Genomic DNA, 19387 nt, shown 5'->3' on the forward strand with positions numbered 1-19387 from the left:
CACTATGTTGGCCAGGCTGGTCTCGAACTCCTGACCTTGTGATCCACCCATCTTGGCCTCCCAAAGTGCTGGGATTACAAGCGTGAGCCACCAAGCCCGGCTGACATGACTGTCTTAATAGAAATGAGTTTTTTCCAATTTCTGTAATTATTATTATTATTATTATTATTATTATTATACTTTAGGTTTTGGGGTACATGTGCGCAATGTGCAGGTTTGTTACGTATGTATCCATGTGCCATGTTGGTGTGCTGCACTCATTAACTTGTCATTTAGCTAATCTTTTTGGCAGTACTGATGGATGAAAGGATAATTGTGTTCTTTCAAAAGTATTCTAGGTACTTTTAAAATATTCAATTGTTTAGTTCTCTTCAGTTACCTTATGTCACCTACTTCCTTTATATGTGCATATGCTTGTGAAAAATGGAAAAATTAGACATTGTATCAGGAGCTTAAATATTTTATGTGACCCTTGTTTAAATAGGCCAAAAGGTATCCAATTTAAAAATTTTGAGTATCACCTCTATGCAATACCCTATGACAAAGTATATTATATCCCTAGTATTGCACTTTGCAGCATTAAAAATGTAAGTTATAATTCATCATCCTTTGATATTTTTTAGAAAACAATGACATGTCAAGGTGTCATTTTAAAGATAGAAACTCATATTTCCTTATAGCCATGTTTAAAATAAAATTAAACAAAATCAGAAAACTCAAGCATCATGTTTATATATTTTGACGATTGTCCTTACTTCAAAATTGTTGAGCAGCATTTTTAGATCACTTTAACTCTCTCGATAAAAAATAATAAACACGTTTAAGCTCTAAGTATTCTAAATAGGCAAGATTATTTTCCAGGTTTAAAAAATCACCAGTATTTAGCAGCTGTGTGTTTTTGGTTGGTTCAAAGAAGCATCTAATTGTAAGTACAAAATCTAAATCAATATAAGAAAGCAGTATCATTTTTGTTGTATCTTTATTTCAATACTGAAGTTTTCAAAAATGTTGAGATTTTCCGGAGGTTGGTTGCTTTGGAGCTCTTGCTGCACAGTTTATTCAATAATTTCAAGTAATCATTTTCTTTTAATTGTATTTCAGTCACTTAAAAATATGTCATCTGTAATTGAGGCTTTATCATCATTCTTAGATAGCTTTTGTTCTGTTTTTCTAGTTTAACATTGCCTCAGACAATTGGACAGATTTTCATTGAGAAACTAGCTGACTACATTCTTGTGAAAACAACCTTTGGCTTTTCATTGGCTTGGGATGGGATATCTGGGATCTACCTCAAGCTGTCTGAGGACCATAAGGGGAAATCATGTGGCCTATGTGGAAACTACAATGACATTCAATCTGATGATTTCATAATTCTGCAAGGTAAGTGAAGCAGAGTAAGTGCGTGGGTACCTTCTAAAGCCTTCTTCTTCCCCTGACCAGTTGTTTGTACCCAGAAGACTTGTCATAGATTGGGGAAAATTTGTGGCTGTCGCTTGCCTGCTTTAGTGATTTTAAGTAAAGGTTGAATAGGAAAATATTTTGGTGTAATTCTTGAAAACCATAAACTAGTTTACCTTTGCTAAATTAGCATGAAGCACTTACTCACATAACACATTTTAATAGAGCATTTGCTTTGTGTCAGAAGGTCGGGATACCTCTGTATCCACTGCTTTAGGAACCTGGAATACATCAGTGAACAAAACCTTTCACATCTTCAAGTTTGTATTCTAGTGGTTCAAACCCATTTGGGTCAGATATGTCTATGTTAGGTCAAAAACTATTTTTGTATCCCTTCTTGATAGGAATAAGTTGAATAATTGACAATAGTTTTGCAAAAATAATCAATTGTGAGCAGGAAAGTTGAATAGTAACTTGGAAAGGTTTTATATACCTACCAGATCATCTATAAAATCTAAGTTATGAAACTAAAAGTGAGTTATAAGAAATAGGTTCTGTATCAATTCAGATACTAGTGTGCAATGGCAATAGAATAAGAGAATCACAAACCATAATCATGACTTAGGTCCACACAAGGAAGTGCAATAAAAAAAGAATACTGTTCTTAGTACCAGTGAACTTGGATTTGAATCTCCTTTCAACTTTTATAAGTTCTGTAATTTGAGGAAACTCATTTAATCACTTTTATGCTTAGTTTCTTCAGCTGTAAAATGGGGCTATACTAATTTGGAACTCACAGAGTAGTCAGTAATAATAATAATATACTTTGATAATATTTATAACAATAGTTAGTTTGAGCACATAGCTATATTACTCCCAATCCTCACAACATCCTGTAAGGTGAGTAGTCTTTTCTTTCCTCTCCTTTCCTCTCCTTTCTTTTCTTTTCTTCTGTTCAAGATGAGGTCTTGCTATTTCTTTTCATTAAGATGGGTCTTGCTATGTTGCCCAGGCTGGTCTTGAACTCCCGAGCTCAAGTCATCCTCTGGTCTCAGCCTCTCAAGTAGCTGGGGCTACAGGTACACCATTGCACTCAGCCAGTATTATTTTCTTAATTTTATTATGAGAACACAAGGTGATGTGTCCAATGTAACACAGCTTGTAACTGATACTGTCAGGGTTGGATTACAGATGTGACAGTCTCCCAATCCTGTGCTTAGATAAGTGCTTGAGTAATTGCCATTGAAGCTGTAAAGTGCTATATAATACTTTTGTTTTATATTATAAAATTAATAGAGATGATTTGCCCCTATGTTATGTTTTAAAGGATGGTGAAAGGACTACTTAGAGCATGGGCTCTGGAGTCAGACTGTGTGATTCAAATTCAGCTTTATCACTTATTAAACTTTATAAGTTTAATGGTATAATAAGAGCATATACTTCATAAGGGTTGCAAGGATTAAATGAGACAATTCGTGTAAAACAGTACAGTACCTGGCACATAGTAATAATACATTTAATTTAATTTATAGCCATCTCCAAGTATCTCTCCATAAGCCTATAATGGGGCTGAAATAAAAACGTTTGAAAATGTCTCTACATTGCTTTGAGAAGCCTTTATTAAAATGCAAATGTTTTGCTCAAGATAGACAATGCATCATCAGGATTAGTTTACTAGTAGCTAGAGTAGAGAGCAGGGCTCCAAAAAGTCAATTTCCTCATATGTAAAATAGAGATAATGATAATGACTCTGGGATCTTCCCAGCCAGTGAATATTGAATGAGAAAATGTAAATGAAAGTGTTTAAAAGTCTCTGAGCACAATACAAATGTATAGTACTGGGATCATCTTGAAATGGTGTTTTGCACCCAGTTGGCATTTGCAATGAGAGGGGTCACAAATTTAGAATCTTGAGAATGTATTAATAATTAGGGTTTTGGATGCAGGCAGAATGAGTCAGATGGTAATTGCTGATTTCTTTTTCTTCTGTATCAAACCTTCACACACAAAAAATAATCCTTAGTCCAGTTCTCTGTGGTAGAGTTAGAAAAGACTGCTTTGGGGTAGGCCAGGTGTGGTGGCTCACTTCTGCAATCCCAGCACTTTGGAAGGCCAAGGCAGGTGGATCACTTGAGGTCAGGAGTTCAAGACCAGACCAGCCAACATGGTGAAACCCTGTCTCTACTAAAAATACAAAAATTAGCCAGGCGTGGTGGCAGACACCTATAATCCCAGATACTTGGGATGCTGAGGCAGGAGAATTGCTTGAACACGGGAGGTGGAGGCTGCAGTGAGCAGAGATCATCATGCCGCTGCACTCCAGCCTGGACGACAGAGCAAGACTCCATCTTAAAAAAAAAAAAAAAAAAAAAAAGGAAGACTGCTTTGGGCAACTTCTCCTGGGACACCCAGGGAACATGGTATGGAGGTCAGGATAGAAAATAACATCTGCTCTTGTTAGAGGCAGGAAGACTTAGATTTGAGTTAAGGGCCAGACAGACTTATATGTTCCAGATAACCTGGAACATAAAATGGTTGTTCACAGTGAGCCAACTGGGGCAGCATGCACAAGGATGTCAGTGGATTAGAAGTGGAGGAAGACTGGCAGAAGGCAATTGAACTGAATTATGGCTGAACTGGCAGAAGGCAAGAAGGATTCCGGAAAGTATATGGGAAAGACCTAAGGAAATATTTCAGCTTCTTCACAATGTTATTTGCTTCACAGTATAAGGCAGAGTAATTTTTTTTTTTTTTTTTGAGGCGGAGTCTTGCTCTTTCACCCAGGCTGGAGTGCAGTGGCGCGATCTCGGCTCACTGCAGGCTCCGCCTCCCGGGGTTCTCGCCATTCTCCTGTCTCAGCCTCCTGAGTAGCTGGGACTACAAGCGCCCGCCACCTTGCCCGGCTAATTTTTTGTATTTTTAGTAGAGACGGGGTTTCACCGTGTTAGCCAGGATGGTCTCGATCTCCTGACCTCATGATCCGCCCGCCTCGGCCTCCCAAAGTGCTGGGATTACAAGCGTGAGCCACCGCGCCCGGCCGAGTAATTTTTTTTAAAAAACCTAACTTACAACAACTTTGACAAGAAACTGCCTTTCTATTTCCTCCCATAGTATAATAATGCAAGAAAACGTCTACAGATGAGCAGTATTACCTTTAGCTTTAAGAAGCCTGATATTTTCTTGAAACTCAACCTGTATTTTGCTGATTAGAAAAATCTTTAGAGAGAGTGAGTTTGATTGAATGCCACTGAATGCGTAGTTTCTTAATGGTGATTAAAATTGCGTTTCTCTCTGCATTCCAACTCATCCTTCAGGGATGACTTCACAAAGAAATTAGACTTGTCAGAATTTCTGTACACATAGGAAGAAATATAATTTGTTGTCTAGTTGAGAATTCTGTTTCCATAATTCATGTCTACATCTAGCTATGCGACAGCATAGAAGTCCTGGTCTACTTTAATTTTTTTCCCAGCATAATAATTAATAATGCTTGCCTTTCTCTGTCAAAAATGTCCAATATGGACAATAAATTACTCTACTTAGAGCATATTTTATACAAAGCATTTTAATTTTAGTTTAGCAGGCTCCCACACCACCATTAGATATGGATTTAAAAATCTCCTGATAAACAACTTTTAGGACTCTTGATGCAATATAAAATAGCTAAATACATGGTTCAAAAGCTGCAATTAAAGTGAACTCTAAGGGATTGGCCAGGTTGTTTAGTCACATTAAAATTCGTGTGTAAGTGTTGAAATAAGTGGGTTTTTAGAAAATGCTTTTGTTTCTTCAGACCTCTAAAAAATGTTTTGAAAGGAAGTGTAACTATAAGTGTACTTAAAAAGGACAGTTTTTCCATTTTTAAAAAGTATATTACAGCAGGCCCATGCTTTCCTCAGTGTGCAACATTTCAATGATATCAGAGACAAAGCAGCAGGCCAGACAAATTAGAAAACCCTAGGATTCTTTGTTTTTGTTTTTGTTTTTCTTTCTTTTTTTTTTTTGAGACAGGCCCAGGCTGGAGTGCAGTGGCGTGATCTTGGCTCACTGTGACCTCCTCCTCCCGGGTTCAAGCAAGTCTCGTGCCTCAGCCTCCTGAGTAGCTGGGATTACAGGCGTGCACCACCATGCCTGGCTAATTTTTGTATTCTTATTAGAGATGGGGTTTCACCATGTTGGCCAGGCCAGTCTCACACTCCTGGCCTCCTGTGATCCACCCACCTCAGCCTCCCAGAGTGCTGGGATTACAGGCGTGAGCCACCACACCTAGCCTGAAAGCCCTAGGATTCTAATAATCTCTAATAAATTTCACAAATTCCCCTATATGTATTCATTCACTTATTTAGCAAATATATTTTGAGTACCTACTATATGCCAGATACTACACTAGGGATACAGCAATAGAACAGCTGAGACAAGCTCTCTGCCTTCGTATAGTATGTATTGTAATGGAAAATAAGATAAACAGAGCAAAATATAATTTTTGTGAGCAATAGCAGCCATGAAAGAATAAAGAGAAGGTAAAGAGTGATGGAGCAAGTGTGTGATTGGTGCTAGTCTAGATCACATGTCAGAGAGAGGCTCTCTGAGGCATACATTGAACAGGCCTACGTGAAGTAAGGAATGCAACAGTGAGAAGATTTTAGGAAAGAGTGGTTTTGAAGGAGGAAGAACAAGAGCAAGTGTTCTGAGGTGGGAATGAGTTTGAGTGTTTGAAGAACAGCACAAAGTTAATATGACTGGAGTAGGTTGAGCAAGAAAAGGTGCAGAAGATATATGAGGGGCAGAGCAGGGTAGGAGTAAAGAGAGAACAGGGCCCAGCTCATGCAAAGTCTGCTAGGCTGTGGTAAAGTTTAGGATTTTACTCCAAGAGAGCAAAGCATTCTTACAGATAATAAAGTCCCTCATCTTCCCAGTGTTTGATAGCGGCATGCACACATTATTTTTCTACTTTGAAGATATTCAGAGAGAGTGCAAACATTTGGCTGGAGATTTCTGACTGTAGTGGTGCAATAGATTGTCATCAGTTGTTGACTTCTGACCATGCAAATCTGGGTGGTGGAGAACTCCAACCTCAAATCTGAAGTCCGTTTTACATAGAACTTTTAGATGTCATCTTGTTTGGTTTTGCCAAGTCTTTGAGCTTTGAGATTCAGCCTTTGTCTGAATGGAGGAGGGGAAGGATTAATTTTTGCATCATTCCCTGAACTTGTTCTCAGATCAGGTAGAGAGACAACTTAAAAACTTGATTTAGAACAGAGAGCACTCTGTTGAGTCAGAGCACTCACTACCAAATATCTGTTTGTTGTTGCCCACACATTAACTCCTGAATCTTGCCTGAGATTAATGCTGGATTAGCTTCAGGGTTCTCAACAGGGATGTCTTTCCTGAGCATGTTTCGAAACACGGTTCATCATATTTAGATGGAATAGATACACTTCTTAGTCTTCTCTTCTATTGATGTGTTTTCTAGTCTTTCATTGCCTATGTGACTATCGTCTGAAATGTCCCAAAGAATTTGACAAGTTTTTTTTTGTGCTGACCCTCCCCACCAAATGTAACTGCAATTTTAATAAGGTTCTTACTAATATTAAATATAATGAGAGAGCTGTCTGATAATTTTTACACTAAACGTTTATGTTTTTTCATTTTACGCATATTTTTTCTCCTTTCAACAGCACTGATTGAACATTGGCGATTAATGCTTCACTGGTGTGTACGTTGTACTCACTCACCTTCAATCCTTCCCCATGTTGTTTGAATGCAGTTTGCTTTTTCTTTCCAATGGAACTAACTTTTATTTGGTACCCACATTTTGTTCAATTTGTTTTTATTATGATAAAGTAATGTTATTATCTAATATCACTTTGGTAATTATAATGTTACTGAGTTTAATGTTTTGATCAGGAAGTTTGTGTTGAAGAACCATGTCTATGTTTGTGGAAAATGATACAATTACACCTATTTGTGTGTGTGTGTGTGTGCTTGTGTGAAATAGAGGACTATACAGAAGACATCGCTATGTTTGCAAATAGTTGGTCGGTGCAAACTCCAGATGACACCAAATGTGTACTCACACCCTCAGATTTTCCAAATCCGTGCTCCAGTGGAATGCCAGCATTTGAGGTAAATTTGATGTGAGAAATGTGGGCATGTCAGACAGAATACACATATATCTTATTTGTATAATTAGCGTAGCATTTTTTAGTGTAAACACAACATAATTTAAAAATATTATATCCAGGAAATGTAATTGCAATAGGAAATCACTTTAATTTTAGAAATAGTGAATGTAGTGAATTTCATAAATGCAGTACTCATGAAAATAATGTAGTCAGAAAAATGTTGGTTAAAATGTATAAGTTACCATCTTTTTCCTTGTGAGAACTGAAAATCTTGCAAATAGTTCTGTAAAAATAATAGAAGACTATACACATACCACGAAATATATTCTAGTGACTGGCATCTTTGTTTGCACAGGCAATCTTCTTCAAGTGTCAGATACTGTTGCAGTTTCCTTTTCTGAGCTGCCATGAGTATATTGATCCATATTTATATATTGCCGGCTGTGTTAATGATCTTTGCAAGTAAGTGAAACGATTTGTAGCTGTAATAAAATTTTCTTTATGCAGAAAGAAGACCCACAACTACTTCTGTTACTTAACCATTTCAGCTGTTCACAAAATCTTGTGGGAAATGTAAAATGTAAACTGCAAACAGCTATTAAAAGCTTGCTATATAACAGCCACTGTCTAATTTTTTTATTGATACATAGTAGATGTACATATTTTCAGGGTATATGTGATAATTTAATACATTCATGTAATCAATTAAAGGGAATTGGGTACCTGTCACCTTAAACAGTTTTCTTTTCTTTATGCTAGGAACATTCAAATTATTATCTTCTTGCTATTCTGAAATATACAATTGATTAATGTTAGCTATAGTCCCCCCTACTTATCTATCCAACACCAGGTCTTATTTCTTCTACGTGTACATTGTACCCATAAGTAATCTTTCTTCCCCCACCTCTCTCCTACCCTTCCTGGACTCTGGTAACCACCAATCTACACTCTATCTTCATGAGATTCACTGTTTTAATTCCCACATATGAGTGAGAATGTGTGATATTTGTCTTTCTGTTTGACTTATTTCACTTAACATAATGACCTCCAGTTTCATCCATGTTGTTGCAAATTACAGGATTTCATTCTTTTTTATGGCTGAATAATATTCCATTGTGTGTATATACCACAATTTTTTTATCCATTCATCCACTGATGGACACAGGTTGATTCCATATTTTGTCTATTGTGAATACTTCTACAATAAACACAGGAGTGCAAATATCTCTTCCATATGTTGATTTCGTTTTTTGGGGGATATATACTCCTTAGTGGATTGCTAGATTATATATGAATGGTAGTTCTAAATGTTTTACATAACCAGCATGAACAAAATACAGTGGCTCTTAAGCATTTTTAGGCCATGAATCCCTTTTGGGAGTCTAGAGAAATTTATAGACCCTTTTTAAAAACAATGTTTGAAATGCACGAAATAAAACACGTAAGATACCAAAGAAAACTAATTCTAATAAAGTAGTTATCAAAATAATTAAAAAATGAATTTCTGATATATATGCTTTTAACACGCATTTCAAATCTAATAACTACTTCAGTTTGACATAGTGATTAGTGTAAACAGTGCTTTGTGAGTCTGCAACAATGGAAAATGAAAATATAAAAATATGAAAAAAGGACATATGAGACATGCGGTGACAAAGTCACAGATATCACTAAGAACACTGTGATGTGTTGCCTGTAGGCGTAATTGAAGGAAATGCTAAGTTTCCATTGGAAATTAATGAAAATAAACATGTAATATTTTTTCTACCTAAGGTCACAGATCCTGCATTCTGTCTCAGGTTGTGAACATCTAGGATAGGTGGTTGCATAAGCAACAAATTTAATGAGACTTATCATACTATGTTCATGAATGGTAGTTCATTGTAGAACCTACCATAAATTACTCATAATTAAAGTTTTTTAAAATTATTTTTCTTTCAAAACATTACCAAGTATATGTGATTACTCATCTTGAACGTTCAAGAGTATCTAAAGAAATTTTAATGTGTCTGTATATTTTATGAATCCCAAGAAGTATAAGTGATACATAGAAACTTTTAAAATAAAAAACCAGACTAGTTTTTAGTTTAGTAAAACCACTTAAATGACATCTTGAGCAGCTCATTAAGAGGTTTATCAAAGGTGAGAACAAAGAGGAAAGGTTGAGGTGGTATGAAATTGTGTATTTATAACTACTCCTCTCTAATTAAATTGAAATTATTATAAAAATAACAAATGTAATATTTTCCAGATACTAAAATAAGCTTATTTGTGACATCTCTTACTTTTGAATAGAGTGCAGTTATACCTAGATTTATATGTATAGTCTCTAAATTTCAAGGATTCCTGAACTAATGCAGGAGCCTTGAAAGAGCCCCCACTCTGCCTAAAATATTGGCTAGTGACCTTACTATATATATATTTTTAAAATTCTATTCCCTATTTGGTTTCATTTTTAATTTAAGAGCTACTTGCTATAGCTCTTTGTTTGTTTTTTTCTCTTTTTTAAGGATGGCTGTAGGTAGGCCATAGTCCTTATTTAGTCATATGTATGGAATTAAAATTGTTCTTATTCCACAGTGTGTCAGTCTTGGACTATTTTCCAGCCATCTTTTCAATTGCCTTAGCCTTAATATCTTTAGCACCCATTTGTCAAGTAGTCTGAGATAAAATATTGTTTTGTAGGTCCAGGAAAGTCATTCTTCATTTTTTAGTTCAGGATATTGTTTAGCCGCTTCAACAGCTAAAATGACTGTGACTTAAATTAAATGGAATGTTTATATTTCTCTTATATAAAAATCCATGCTGGTTAGCGGTCTTGAATTGGCATCGTGGCTCTGCTCCATGAGTTTTCCAGTGACTGAGTGATCTTGTTGCTACATTTTTCCTTTTGTCGAGGGTAGTATTTTCAATTTCATGGCCCAAACTGCATCACCACTATCATATCCACATTTTAGCCCTTAAAAAGGGAGAAAAAAAACCCAAAAGGACTGGCATCTTTTGATCTGGAAGTTTCATGCATGCTTCCACTTTTTAACCTTTTGGCCAGAACTTGGATACCTGGCTACACCTAGGTGCAAGAGAAGCTGAAAATGTTATCTTTGGCAGGCAGCCATCTACCTGGCAAAAACTTGGATGTTCTAATACTAAAAAGGAGAAGGGGGAACTGGAGACAAAAATCAGTCTCTGCCACACCCACTTCATCTGAAATTTCATCATTGAGAAATTAGCATTTTTGTCTTTTGAAACTTTGATAGTTTTTAGACTTTGACTTTTGAAACTTTGATGCTTTCTCCAGGGAAAATAAAAATAGCAGGATGGAGAAACAACTTGTGCTGGCTGACATCAGCTGACACCTTAAGAGATACCTTTGTGGTAGAGAGGCTGGGTTTAGGGACAAAGCAGGCATGCAATACCAAAGGAAGGACATTATAATTAAGTGGACATTGATAAAATGGAAGTGAGAAGCTGCCAGAGCCAGCCTTTCACTCCCCTCAATATTTCATTCAGGGCTAGACTTATTTACATTCTTTCTTTCTGTAGGAAATGAATGATTCTCTTCATTTCCTGTATTGGGGACTGCATCACAAGGGTCCCATACCATGAGAATGAAAATGTGAATTGGTTGAACACAGATTAATTTCCTGCTTGGGTTATGATAGTGTATTGAATTCAATTCAACACACATCTTTTGAGTATCTATTCTGAGCTGAGTATTTTGTCACCTCTTGGAGAAACAAAAAATTTAGACATGATCTCTGTCCTAGGAACTCATATTCTAATAGGGCAGAGAAACAGGTCTCTAACAATGACACAATGCCCTAAATGCAAAGTGCTTTGGATGTGGAGGACAGAACTATTAACTTTATCAGAGAGTGCCTACACAGGCTCCACGGAAGAGATAACATTTGACTTGGAACATGCATGATAATCCACCAGTCCTTGAATTATGCCCTCCTGTTTCTGCTTCTAAGAATGCCAAACCCAGCAGCAAGGAAATGATTTTAATTTTGCCATGCCAAAGCCAATTGATGTGAAAACCAAGATTGTTTAATACCCATTTTTCCTGTCAAAGTTATCATTCAAAATGGAAAAAATAAACTTATTTTCCCCTTAGTAAATTATAATTTCTTTCTTGATAATAATTTCTTTCTTGCCCAATTATTGTGAGTTTTCATGAGGTGTCACATATTAATGTGCCTGTCATTGTTCCTAGAATAACATAAACAACAAATGGTGAGTATTATAGTAACAGTTGCATTGGGTTGGAAAACCGATATTCAGTTGCTTTGCTAACTTTTAAAACCACCGTTAATATAGGAAAGAATGCACATATTAGAAGGTAAATAATAAATGTAATGTCTTTCCAGGAATTTAGCAATTTTAGCCTATACTGTTTTGAAAAGACTTTTCTTATTTGTGGATTTAGAATATTTTCTGAGCTTCTAGAGTTTATATGGTCAGTCCTTTTTTCCTTCTAAAGCTCAGTTGATTGGACTAGATAAGCTGCAGGACTCCCATTACAGTAGCACAGGATAAGGGCAATTTGAGATGGTGGCTTTTACAATAGTGACACTGAGAATGTTAAGCCTCACAAAATGCAGCATTCTTAAGACCATTATCTCCTAAGATATTTAACTATTCAATTTTGAGTTTGGATTAGGTTGAAAAACGAGCCCTCTACCTTGGTGTAAATCTGCTTACTTGATAAGTGCCTTGTTAATCTGCTTTGGGAATTTTCAGAGCTCTAATAAATTATTTTGGGGGGAAGTTCCTAAAGTGATTATAAGAAAATAATTAAAGATTATTTAGTCTTGGCAATGTTATAAAAATAATTAGCTTTAGTAATTTAAACTTGAAAGAATTCAAAATCCTCTTTTAAATCTTAAGCTAAATGCCATTTATTCAATCTTTCAAACAACCCAAATGCCCATCAATGATAGACTGTATAAAGAAAATGTGGCACATATACATCATGGAATACTACGTTTTGGATTCTTATTGCAAGAACTGCTGAGGAACCATTAAAATACTTTTGAGTACTATAGATTATTGATATTGGTTTTATTCCAGTATGTGGATAATCAAGAGTATGATCTTTTGGAAACAGCTTTCATATTTATTGTTTTTGTTGTGATAGAATTTTATCTGTTTTAATGGGACTTATTAAATTCTAAAAGGCCTGGAATGTTTTGTGTGTGAGTGAAAAAATACACGGATTATGGGGAAAATGTTATAATTGAAATATAAATCTTTTTCATTATAGTATTCCATTGACTCAAAAGAAAAGTGATGAAATTATTAAAATGCTTTGATGAAGATTATTTATCTAGGCCTAATTAGCTGGGGACCCATGCTCATGTGTTTTCTGCATTGTTGTACTTAATAAGATATATTATGAGTGAAACATATGCTGACATCAATTAACATTGGAATATGCGTCATGCACTCAGCATTTCTAGGGATCAGGACCTCAGTGGTACGGTTTCTGTCAATATTTCCTATGTGATTCTGGCTCTGTCTTTTCACTTTCTAGAACTGATGATGATGAAACCTATTGTCGAGCAGCCACTGAGTATGCTAGAGCCTGTTCTCATGCTGGCTACCCTATTCAAGACTGGAGAGATGACTTTCCAGCATGCAGTATGTTTTTTTATTTTCCAAGCCCTGTGTACTTTCGCCAATTTTGGGTTAACCCTAGAACTCAAAACTTACTGTACTACTCAATACTAATGAATTGCAAAGATTTGTTATTGCGATATCCGTGAACGTGAATGCTTTTTGAAACAAGTATGCAAATTTTTTTGCAATTGAAAGTTATTTTTTGCAAATTATTTTTTGTAAAAAATAAAATTATAATTTTTAAAAAGAAATAGAGGCTAATAAAGTTGACTTAAGCTCCTCTGTTTGTCCATTTTAGCTGATAAATGTGATGATAGCTTTGTCCATCGGGACTGTATCAGTTGTTGTCCACCAACCTGCACGTTTGAGAAGCAATGTCTTGGGAGCAATCTCCATTGTCTTGATGGATGTTACTGCCCAGATGGTAAGTGCTTCATGAAGAAACCATGTCTGCACTCATGGAAACCAGTACCCAGTGATCTAAGGATCACATCTTCGTTTTGCTGTCCTTTCCCAGTACATTGGACCTATTGCAATTTTCTGTTCTTGTAGAAGTTGGTCCTTGAAGTGACAAGGAGGAATGGCTACTTTTCATTGATAAAAGGCTCATTACTTTGTAAAGTTTCCAGGAAATTTGGAATCTATAGTCCTGAAGTTACCCATGAGAAATCTTTTTTTTTTTTTTTTTTTTGAGACAGAGTCTCACTGTCGCCCAGGCTGGAGTGCAGTGGCACAATCTCGGCTCACTGCAAGCTCCGCCTCCCGGGTTCACGCCATTCTCCTGCCTCAGCCTCCCCAGTAGCTGGGACTACAGGCGCCCGCCACCGCACCCAGCTAATTTTTTTTTTTTTTTTTTGTATTTTTAGTAGAGACGGGGTTTCACCATGGTCTCTATCTCCTGACCTCGTGATCCACCCCCCTCGGCCTCCCAAAGTGCTGGGATTACAGGCGTGAGCCACCGTGCCTGGCCACCCATGAGAAATCTTTTCTTCGATCAATATTTAATGATATTTAACAATTTATATATCTTCACTTTTATAAAAGGAAAGGAAGTTTGAGAGAAAGGCTTCACATTTTTCTAGCACAATCTAGTACTGATGTAGTTTTAATATTTGAAATTAAAAGTAACTTAGCAAGTGAGAGAGGTAGGATTTAAAATTAGGAATGAATCTGCTATAATGATAGCTGTTTCTAAAGAACACTGAGGGTTTACTCAAACCCTTTTTATTTTTACAGATTAAAAAAATAGAATCACAGAGATAAGTGATTTTCCCAATATCCTCATTAACTGAATGAGGATTACTTGGAACCAGATCTGTTTGGCCTTTGTTCATTGTTCTGTTAGTGCTACTCAAAGTATGACGGACCAGTGCTAGTCTGAGCTGTTTGTGACCTGTCAATGACAAGATAAGGTATTTGCACCAGAATGTAAGCCCAAGCACAAAAATAAAGTCAGTGCTTTCTCCTACAGTCTTACCATGATAAAGGTCAGCTGAATGAAACAGTGTGCTTAGTAACATGGCTGATTTAAGTTCTGGCTCAACCTCCTTTACTTGTCAGAGAGAAGTAACAAACGCAGTCCCATGGTCTTGGACATTTGAGTAGCAGTACCTAGCTCTTTATGATTCCGTGTGACAGTGTAAATCTTTCTCACCTTGGAATGAACAGAAATTAAACTAAAAATGTACTTTCTCCCTCCTTCTCTCCCTTCCTCCCTCAAATGCAAGGAAACACTGTTTCGTTTTCTTTATTCTGTATGGTGAACCTTGAGTTTTTGATGGCAAGTCATGGGATAAGAAAATTGGGAACTACTGAAATAGATCCTTTAAGGTAGCTACTGCCTGAGAGTCAGGTTGTCAGTAATCCCACTGAAAGTAAAGAAATTTGTATTTCCAGCATCATGCGTAGGTGTTCAACAGAAGTTGATTGAATTATTATATTCAAGAAATACAATCTTTATTATTTCTTTTGAAATTTTGATGTGTATTTCTTCTCCATTAGGCCTCGTAATGGACAATGGGACTTGCATCTCCTTGGAAAATTGCCCGTGCAGTTTTCATGGATTAGCTTATTCAGTTGGTTCAAAAATTCAACAAGAATGTACTGAATGGTATGTGATCAGCGTGCAGCCAATTATTTCTGGGTACTTGGCTAGTTGACAACTTTACCATGACAGATGTTTAAAGGAATATACTCATTACTAATTTCCTTCCCCAAATTCCAACACAAAACTTGCATTTTATTTAAACTCCTTGGGGGATGGCACAGCTGTATTTCCTTTCATGATGTAATTCTTATAATTACCTTGGTAATTCCACAACATCTTATATCCACATAATCAGTCTGTTGCATTTTCTTATCGTTTGTAATCATTAATTTGCACATACTTTTAGAACTTGATGGTGCTTCTGGGCTTCTCTGTTACATACTATAAAACATGCCTCTCCAGATCACCAATTTTTGGTCCATGATTAGAAACATTTAGAATTCCATATAAAATTTGCTAACTAACACTGTTGGCAAATATGAAATCCCTGCAGGACAGTCCTAAAAAGAAACAGATCTAAATGTTGTCAGATGCTTTTCCCTTTGGTGTCAGTGTATGTAACTGAAATGTAACAGGATAACTAACCACGTTCTCAGATGCTGATTCTGTTTCCGTTTTACAGGTACTCTGCTTTTGTCCTCTAAAACTCACACCTTTGTCAGGGTGGAAGGTAGAATTTATCTGACATAAGAGGAGATCTCTTCTCTCTTTTTAATGTCTATTGATCTTCGTCATACTCAGTGATTTTTACGTATGACACACAAGAGATAATAATTTAGGTGCCAGCCAGCTCAAAATGACCAGTCAATTGAACTTTTGCAGAGATTTTTTTATTATTTATTGATTTTATTTATTTTTTTGGCAGAGATTTTTTTAAGTCAGATTATTCTGAACCTATAAACATGATATATTTTGGTACATTAATCAATACATTGATGCAAACATTAATACAGTTTCTCTATGCCAATAGATTAATATTTTCATAATTTCTTTTAGTGTGTGTGTTGGTGGAGTTTGGAACTGCACTGAGCATGACTGTCCAGGTAATTTTTTAAAATGTTTTTACAGAGAATGTTTCAAATTTCTTTAGATTGGGGAGAAAGATAGCACTGATCTTTATGAAGACATGTCATATATACCAAGGGCTACAAAAATCTGTAAATGCAGTTACTCAGAGGACACATGGAAAATTGAACAAGTGATAGCATTGAGTGGGCAACTTTGGTAAAACTTTATTAAAATAGTGTAAATGTTATAAAACCTAAAAAATGTGGAATAAATATCATTTTATAAACATTAAATTAAATGGAATAATATAATTTAGTCTAGTAAGTTTATCAAACTGGTAAATTTTAAATACAACACAACAGATTTTCAAAGTTTTGATGCATGATTATTTACCCTAAGTTGATCTGCTTTAAAAGGATTAACCTAATCGTATCATCTTCCTCTCTCTCCTCCTCTATCGCCACCTCCTTTTCTTTTTCTTTGTTTTTTTTTTTTTGTTGTTGTTGTTGTTTTTGTTTTTTTTTTTTGGCAGTTCAATGCTCAGTTGTAGGTGATTCTCACTTTACAACTTTTGATGGTCGACATTATTCTTTTATTGGCATGTGCCAATACATCCTTGTGAAAGGAACTGGAAAAGATAAATTCACGATTACTTTACAGAAAGCTCCCTGTGAGCAGGTAAGAACATTTCAAAATGACCAGAGGAATATGGATTCATTGATTTTTACTTAAACTTCATTTCAGACTAAGAATGATAACATGAATGGATATAGCTATTTTCTTTAAAACTAAGATGACATTGATTATTAAGATACATCATTATTCTACATATTAGAAAGAAGTGTTGATAATTATTCTATGACATACCATTGGTTACATGACGCATCTTATCTCAGAGATATTAAGCTGTGAAAACAAGTATGTCTTAGATTAAATACTATATATTTAATTGCATTTTCTTTTTTAAAAAGTAGTACGTATAGTTTTTTTGTACATATAGTTTTGTACGTATAGTTTTTTGAACATTTTATGCATGATTGTACAGTGGATCTAAGTTTTTTGTTTGCTTCAACTTAGCTATTTTAAAGAGATTATTTTTGACAGTTTTGAACTGGTTTCATAGCATTCTAAACAGATATGATGAATTTCTTAACATATTGGAATATTTATTTAGATCTTTTCTTGAAATAGTAAACTCATCAATAATTTCTAAATAAAGAAATCTAGGTCTTTCATTCATCTCTCTAAAGCAGGTAGTTAAAATTTTGCCAAAATATTTAATTTTTTTAGTTCTATTCTAATAATAGAAAATAATTATTTCCAACAAAAATTCTGAACTGCTTTATTTGCTTTTTTTCCAGTTTTATTTTTTCTATGTAATATATTAGTGTCTGAATTAACTTTCTGTGTAGAAGTCTAATTCTCTTGGTTCTTTGCTTTATTGACTTTTTATGTCTAAATGCCAGTTAAATGAATTTAGAGAGGTACTTTATATGCCATGGAAAACATAACTATTGGTACTTTACTGAAAGACTTTAATGTTCTAAGTAAAATGTATGTATATACATGATATATTTAATGTACTATATAAAGTTATATTTTATTAGGAATGGGGCTACATAAAACGGGTTATATGTCAGCTACTTTATTACATTACTTATACCCAAGCCTTTTATATATTAGAAATTCTAATTTATGTGCACTCTCTTTCTTTTTTGTTCTCTCCTCTCTCTTTCTCCCCTTCTCCCTTTCTCTCATCTCCACCTTCCTGTCTCTTTCTATGGCTCTCTCTCTCTCCCGTACCTTTCATTGATAATTTGATTTTTACGCAGAATCTTGGCTTGGTCTGCCTTCAGTCTATAACTCTGATTCTGGAGGATGATTTTAACAAACAAGTGACCCTTGGTAGGGGAGGACAGATTCTCACTAGTCCTAACCAAGGCTTCAACCTGAATGGTAAGAAACAATGCTAATGGTGTACTTTCTTTAAATTTAAAAAAAAAAAAAAACACACACACTCAAACAAAATGGGATCTTTTCCTAATGTTAGGCTGACTACTTAGCATTTATAGAGTTCCTATGTGTCATCAGGCCATCAGCTACAGATAGTGATGATGATCATGTTTATGGGACCTAGTGTTTACCTCAAGTGATCTAGACGTTGGAAGGGAAGAGAGACAAGCAAGCAGCCACTTACAATAAAATGTGATAAACTCAAAGACATACATAAAGACTTTGGGGAGTTTCAATGAGGTGCAGCTCACTCAGCCCTGGAGGGGGTATACTGAAATGGTCAGGAGTGTTTTCTGAAAGAGGTGGGTGATTGTACAATGATTGTCTCATTGAGCATTTAAGGATGAGGAATTGCTGGGTTGAAGGGGATGGAGAAAGCGTTTCATGCAGATCAAGGAGGTGTCGAATTTTGCAGCATATTTAGGGGAAACCAGAACTAAATTGGTTTTGCTACAGCAGAGAGAGGGTAAAGGAGAATGTCTGGATGTAGGTAAGGATGAGAAGGGCTTATGTGGGAGGCATTTTACATTGTGCATTTCTGGGGCAGGTCCTGTTCATGCCTGCATTCCAGCATAGCTGTTAATAACACTCTCACTCTCAAAAGTGTCCTGATTTATCTTACAAATTGCATGCTCATGCTACACAGGTGTCAGGCTAGGGAAGTTGAACTTGATATGAATCAAATATGAGATTATCATTTTTGACCATTTTTATGTACAAAGAGGGCAATCCCATGGTTCAACCAAATAAATGGTGAGTTTTTAAGGAGGTTTTAAGGTGAAATTTCTTTTTTTTTTTTTTTGGTAGATGACTATGACAACAGTGTAGAAGTAACTTTGAGAGTTGCTAGACAGGAAATATGGGCAACAGTTAGGATGTTATAAAAGTAGGGCATGCAAGGAATGAGGAGAAGGTCATCTAAGGCAGTGATGATAGAGATGGAGAGAAGAAGACAGACTGAAAAAACATTTAGGACAAAAGTCTGAACTTGGTAATGGATTTCAAATGTCTAAGGACTTCCTCCTTCCTTGTGAGATGCTTGCAAACTGAAAGTAAGTATTGACCTGAACAACTACTAAAAATGGCTGTTGAAGGCCAGGAAGGAGGGAGAAAAGGAGAGGAATAGGAGGGAAAAAAGGCAGCCATAGGTGGCAAAAATTGGCCCTGAAGCACA

General features: G+C 35.7%; 1 protein-coding gene across 2 annotated transcripts in view; it reads left to right on the forward strand.

Moving 5' to 3' along the window:
- OTOGL (otogelin like) overlaps positions 1 to 19387 on the forward strand; it is a 269944-nt gene that overhangs the window by 124310 nt on the left and 126247 nt on the right. For both annotated transcript variants that reach the window (XM_032171665.1, XM_032761833.1), the window contains 9 exons: positions 1175 to 1380; positions 7397 to 7524; positions 7879 to 7985; positions 13060 to 13166; positions 13444 to 13569; positions 15147 to 15255; positions 16189 to 16235; positions 16733 to 16878; positions 18033 to 18156. In XM_032171665.1, the coding sequence (XP_032027556.1) occupies positions 1175 to 1380; positions 7397 to 7524; positions 7879 to 7985; positions 13060 to 13166; positions 13444 to 13569; positions 15147 to 15255; positions 16189 to 16235; positions 16733 to 16878; positions 18033 to 18156 (1100 nt within the window). The remainder of the gene's footprint in view (positions 1 to 1174; positions 1381 to 7396; positions 7525 to 7878; positions 7986 to 13059; positions 13167 to 13443; positions 13570 to 15146; positions 15256 to 16188; positions 16236 to 16732; positions 16879 to 18032; positions 18157 to 19387) is intronic.

This window comes from Hylobates moloch, unplaced genomic scaffold (genome assembly GCF_009828535.3).
Source record: "Hylobates moloch isolate HMO894 unplaced genomic scaffold, HMol_V3 SCAFFOLD_12, whole genome shotgun sequence".
In the NCBI taxonomy this organism is placed as follows: Eukaryota; Metazoa; Chordata; class Mammalia; order Primates; family Hylobatidae; genus Hylobates; species Hylobates moloch.